The sequence below is a fragment of the Lupinus angustifolius genome, chromosome LG14 (assembly GCF_001865875.1).
Source record: "Lupinus angustifolius cultivar Tanjil chromosome LG14, LupAngTanjil_v1.0, whole genome shotgun sequence".
NCBI lineage: Eukaryota > Viridiplantae > Streptophyta > Magnoliopsida > Fabales > Fabaceae > Lupinus > Lupinus angustifolius.
This window is the reverse complement of record NC_032022.1, coordinates 12,872,457-12,878,829: the sequence shown is the minus strand read 5'-3', so window position 1 is coordinate 12,878,829 and position 6,373 is coordinate 12,872,457. Positions and strand designations below refer to the sequence as shown.

General features: G+C 30.5%; 1 protein-coding gene across 1 annotated transcript in view; it reads right to left on the bottom strand.

The window, feature by feature from the left end:
- Nucleotides 1-1,521, bottom strand: part of LOC109327142 (replication factor C subunit 3) — a 6,314-nt gene extending 4,793 nt beyond the window's left edge. Inside the window, exons 1-2 of the mRNA XM_019560194.1 lie at nucleotides 1,198-1,521; nucleotides 435-651 (exon numbers count right to left, since the gene is read on the bottom strand). Coding sequence (XP_019415739.1) covers nucleotides 435-651; nucleotides 1,198-1,369 — 389 coding nt within the window. The 5' untranslated portion in view covers nucleotides 1,370-1,521. The remainder of the gene's footprint in view (nucleotides 1-434; nucleotides 652-1,197) is intronic.

Here is a 6,373-nt window from a genome sequence, read left to right as displayed (position 1 = left end):
GGGGGGGGGGACACAAAGGACCAGAGAGAAAAATGACAGCAGATCAATATAGATCCTCTGAGTTGACTGATAGACTTGTATAGGAAGTAGGAACTCAGTAATCATTGCAAAACCTAGCAACACTGAACAATGAATGCATAGTGTATGTTCTTGGTCACATGATTTATTACTTCCATATTCAACAAAAATATGAATTCTTCGAGTATAATACTTAAACAGTTGTGGATTATATTTATAAACACTATGGCTAAGGCAGACACCACATGACAACAAGGGCACAAAGCAACTCAAAGAATATCAATTTGAAAGCCAAGTTCAAACCAGATAAACCCATCAAACTACATAGCACCATCTATTACATTGCAGTCATAAAACATCAAACACAACTATATAGCAATAAGTTTTAAGAGAAAAAAACAGGTAGAGAATACAACCCAAATGATAAGCTCTGAGTGCTAGCAAAATCTTGAATCTGCTGTCGCACGACATCAATTCCTCTATCATCAGACGCGTTGAGCTCCAAAATCATATTGTGGTATTGTGCACCATACAGTTTGCGCGCCACGGCAAGAATAGTTGATGTTTTTCCCGTGCCAGGAGGGCCATACAGCAGAAGATGTGGTAATCTGTTTTCCGTAGTCAGCCTATCAACTAGCCAACAAAGGAACCAACAAACAATTATGATACTGAAACTGCAAATAGATATGAATAAAAAAATAACAAGATGAAAAATTACAAGTCCTTTCTCATTTGCTAATTTTAACCAAACCAACTTACTAGTTCTTGTTGAGGCCTTTTCATATAAAAACACTTATAAACACTTCTGAGTTCTGAAGTTTTATTGTTTGTTCAGATTGGCTTTAACTTACTACAGTATCCAGAAGAAAGAGAAAACAACCTAAACCGGACTTCCGTTTCTGTAAAAATCACTTTTAGATAAACACTTTTTTTAACAGCCTCAACAAAGAAAGGATCACAAGAAAAACAAAACATCAAGTACTAATAGCTACTAGATAAGTAAATCAAACTCTAGTTCCATCATTATCATACACACGAAACCCTAGCAATACAAAAGGTAGTGAAATAAATAGTCAAGAAACAGAGCATGCAATTTATCTCAGTACGTCACAATTGCAAAAAAGATAACATGTTTTTGAATTAAACAGAAGAGATGAAAGGGGGGAGAAAGAGTGTTACTAGTATCGACAATGTCGCGGTGAGCGGCGACGTCGTTGAGGGACTGAGGGCGGTACTTCTCAACCCATGGAATGGCCTTGGCGGCGGAGGGAGGGTTGCCGGCGATGAGGACGGTTTTGCCCTTGGAAGAGTAAGAGTGGCCGTTGCCGTCGATGTCCATCATCTCGGCCATTGTGTTAGGGTTGGGATGCTGAGATCTTTGTTGATAGTTGAGTTTTGCAGTTACCCTGTTACTGCTCTTTCAAAAAAAAAACTGGGGTTTGAAACTAAAAAAGATAGAGGATGAAGGTTTAGAGGAGGGAGAGTTCACTTTGATGAAGGTTTTACTTATGGTAGAATTAAGTGAATTTCAAGTTTTTTTTAAGAGGAATGATTTATTTTGATTCCCAATTTTTTTGTTCGCGGAAATTTGAAAAAAAAAAACTCTAACATGATTACAAATAATATTAAACGTAAGTTAAATTCATTATTTTTTATAATTTTTATGAAATGTAAGAAAAACAATGTTGACTCACATTCACCATTTTTAATAACTAGTTTAATTTTTTACCTTTTCTATGGATCAAAATCATATTTTATAAAGATGAAAGTGACTATTCACTATTTTTTTAAAAGCTTATTTGAATAAACATTACCAAAATTTTATGAATTTTTTAGTAATCTAATATATATATATATATATATATATATATATATATGTATATATATATATATGTCTTACACGTAATTACTTTACCTAATACATGTGTTTTTTTATATCTTGAAGCAATTGTTCAAACTTCATGTTGAACATTCTTGAAATTATATCTGGCCTATTATGCGGCTTCAAACCCAAAGGATTAAGAAATCTTACAATTTCAGGCCAATTAGGATTGCATGTAATTGTTAGAAATAAATCAGCAAATCTCAATGAACTACGAATGACCATCCCATCAAAGTATAATTGATTCATGTACCTACGACTACCAACAAAGGTTGAAGGTAATATGACTCTTTTTCCAATATTTGATCCTTCAGTTTGGTCATTTGTTTGAGACTGATTCAAATTTTTGTATTTATCAACCCTTAACGTTGACTGATTTCTTTTGATAAAAGATAGTCATTTAGACTCCACCATAGTATAAACATCAACTAAAAATTGATAAAATAGTCTTCTTGACCTCAACAAAGTTTGAGCCTCATTCTTCCATGTTTGTAGTCTAAAGGATATCCATTCTCTCACTGTTAGACGATGACGTTTCCTATTTTGAGAATCAGGTCTAGCTCTGTGACAAACATCATGTCTGTAACCATCCTCCCCAAATGGAAACAACAATGGATATTGAAAAGCTATATAGCTTGCATGTAATTCATTAATTCTCTTTAAATTACTAGTTTGTGTCTCCATGATTATATCTCTTTGTGATGTTGAATCAATATCTCCAACTATTAAAGCAACCACTTCAGAAACTGTTGGTAAGTTATTTACTCTACCATTAGAACTCCTTTCGGAAATTAGCTTCAACTTCAAATTAGGAATTACACCATCTTTTAATTTTTCCCTTGCCATTCTAAAGGACTTTGCATGAACATTATATTCATCCAACATTTGGGATAATTGACAAACTACTTCGAAATCAACCTTGTTGTTCCTATATTCATGAGTTGAATAACAAATCAATAAGATTGCACATAAAAGAGAAAAAAATATGACATTATTATCCATGATAATATAATCATATATCTTATTCCTTCCATTCTGTTTTGAATTTCATGTTCTGTATCATAAATGTAAAGTTGCGCAAACTTTGGGCCTTGTCTAGGCATCGGCAACATACTACCAATACGATGGCATGGTTGTCCTTGTATCCTAATAGTTGGAGGACCTCTACCATTATTGATTGATCTATCAAATTGTGCACCCGTGGATGTGAAGGCAAACATCATGTTGTATAGGCGAATATTGTTTTGATAATTTAGACTATCATGAGAGTGCAAATCAAAAAGTAGATGTTGAATTATTGGAGGAGGTGTTTTCAATAAGGGTATTTGAACTTTACCATCACCACAACAAAGTTCATATTTGGGCGTTGTGGTGTTTCTATGTTTTCGCTTTCGCTCTTCATACCACATGCATGCTCCACAATGATCACATTCAATAATATGATCACCAATATCAGAATAACCTAAGCAAACAATTATAACGTCAGTCACTATTTTGGTGTAATATTTAGTAAAAATTAAAATTTTCAGTAAATAATCTTGATGATTTTGAGCCATTGAAGTCGTGTGAGAATTATGAACTTCATCTTCATCTTCCAAAGAGTATTCAATATTAACATCATCTAAATATAAAGAATAAAATATATTATCATTAAAGAGAATCATTAAATGACTACTAACAACATTAAAATTCATATTGAATGCCTTCTATGTCAATTTCAGAATTCACATCATCTTCATATGTATGATCATTGATTTGTTAACTATAACTTTGCATTGATGAAAAAAGTAACATATTTTCTTTTGTTGTTGCATTGTTGTTGAAGTTTTCAAGATGTAACATGTTCCCATATCTATTCATAAGATTTATACCTCTAGATTCTTGATTCACAAATCTCTTTTTCCTAGATTGGTCATGGATTTCTGATGGTTGGGTATGGGAAGTCGAAGTTGAACAACCATTGATGTTGAATAAACCGTAACTTTCTTTGAATTTGGCAGAATTTAAATCTATATTTGATAGCGGTGTTCTACTCATTTGCATTGGTGTAGAATTTGTTGTTGAGATTGCACTGATGAACGTGTTTATTGTTTGGATCTTGAATAATTTAAACCCTTATCCTTCAAAATAGACTTTCTTTTATTTCTTGCTATTGAAGAAGAGATATTTGGTTTATTTGTATCCATTTGATATCAACAGAAAAAGATACGCATTCAGCAAATGAAGTCATGTTTTATGCACAATGTATACATTCAAGTATAAGATTAGTGTATAACTTAAATAATTAAACATTAATACATAGACAATGAAACTGGTAGCCACCAAACAAAGTATGTCACTTTATTTATTGCTGCCTATTTGGATTTGTTATCAAAAATTATTTTATCACTAAGTAATTATATTATACAAAGTAATCATTAAAAATAAGACTATTTTGTATCCATATAACAACAGTCCATAGAATTGTAATTCATACATATGCAAATTCCTTTAAAAAATTGAATAACAATCTCTCACATTTTATAATATAATTTAAAAATTGATACAAAAAGAACTTTAAAAGTGGTACAAAATGAACAAAGTAGACCAAGGGAGAGATCATAGTAGGACATTCCATAATATGTCTGCTTTCATAATCCGACTAACATAGAATACAAAATCTATTTCATCTCTAATTGAATACAGAAAAAATTTGAACAACAAATGGAGAACATCAAACTACATTCCAATATACCAAATTCATATAGAAGGTTCCGGAATCTACAAAATATCAGAATTATATAGGCTTTCTAAGAAAAGAAATTCAAGATGTCAAAGTGGATAACAGTTTCACAAAGTACAACAGTTTTCGGAAGAGGAAGATGAACAAAAAATATATATCCAATAAACATCATAATGTTAATCTTCCAATAATGATCAACTTATTTCAATAAACTAAAACATACTTTTTTGATATAAGATAGTTACAGTAAACAAATGCCTAAAATATATTGACAATATAATGAAGTAATAGTGACAATTGAAAATAAGTCAACACTAATGCATTGTATAATATCAGCAGTGACTTATTAGTCGGAATGAATCACAAAAAGTAAAGATATTAGTCAAAATGAATCACAAGTTATAGTATACCCAATAATCTAAGTCATCTGTAATATTAAAACACAGAAGCAGATTTATAAAGAAACAAAAGCAAAACCTTATGCGGAGAATGTTGTATACACAACTCTGAATGAAGTATTGACAGTTAATTACTCTCCTCAATAATAAATACTAATCACAAATGAAAGTAAAATAAAGGAAGAAGTTAAGAACAAAGTTGAAAGGAAGAAATTATGAAGTGAAGAAGAACTATTGTTAGTTGGAAAACAAAAATGGCAATAAAATAAAAGAATGCCATTATGATGCTAAGGAACATACAATCTTACCTGCGCACTTTAAGAAGCATGAAGAAGAAATAGCATGTTGAGAGGTTAAAATTTTTTTGAAGACCTAGCTGGATTCACCATTATATTTGCAGTAGGGTTTGAGTTCCTAAAGGAGAAGGAGAGATGAGTTATGAAAAGAAGAAACAGGAAGTGAGTTTTGCCTCTTTTTTTTGTCACTTTTTAGGTGGTGAGTTGATATTTTATTTTAAATAATTTTAAGTTTTACATTTTCTTGTGACAGAATATACCTGCTTTCTTCCTTCTGATTACAACATTGTGATTTCCAATGTTATTTTTGAGATTAACATGTCAACTCACCTGCATATTAAAAGTAGAAAAAAGTAATTTAAAATAAACCCAGTAGCCAAAAGTAGTGTTGTGGAGATAGTTTGTCATTCAGGGAATGGTGATTGATCTGCAAAAAAAATAATTTGAATAAATATGGGGTTTATAATGTTAATAAACCAAATATTAATTGTTTAATATGAATAAATTTATGTGACATTTGTAATGTACCATTGTCAAATAGGATTACTAACTTTATGATTCTTATAGATATAGACTATAACATAAGATTTTATAACTTAAAAGAAATAAACACATTTAATTACTATTTTTATAATTTTTTTTGCATAAAATGAATTTATATTCAGTTTCTTACACGTTAATGTTTAATGAAATAACATGGAAACAAAGAGAAATTTGTTACTGTCTTCTTTGACAACATAATCTCAAATTGTAAAATGATTACATTTTTTTAAGTAACCTAAATTAATGATATAAATTGCACATGGAAATAAATAGACGTAAAAGTAAATGTATATGTTCATGAGTATATTTTCATTTAAATGTCATAGCATAATCGACATTAAATAATGACCAATAGCATCCATCACGATCAATTTAAAAAATGTTTATCACATATCTTTATATATGGTATATCATGCACCACTCCAAAATAATACAATGTTATTGTTTCGTATGTTATGGTTAATGAAATTCTCTTTTAAACGATAGTCCCAATTAACTTAACTTAATGTGATAA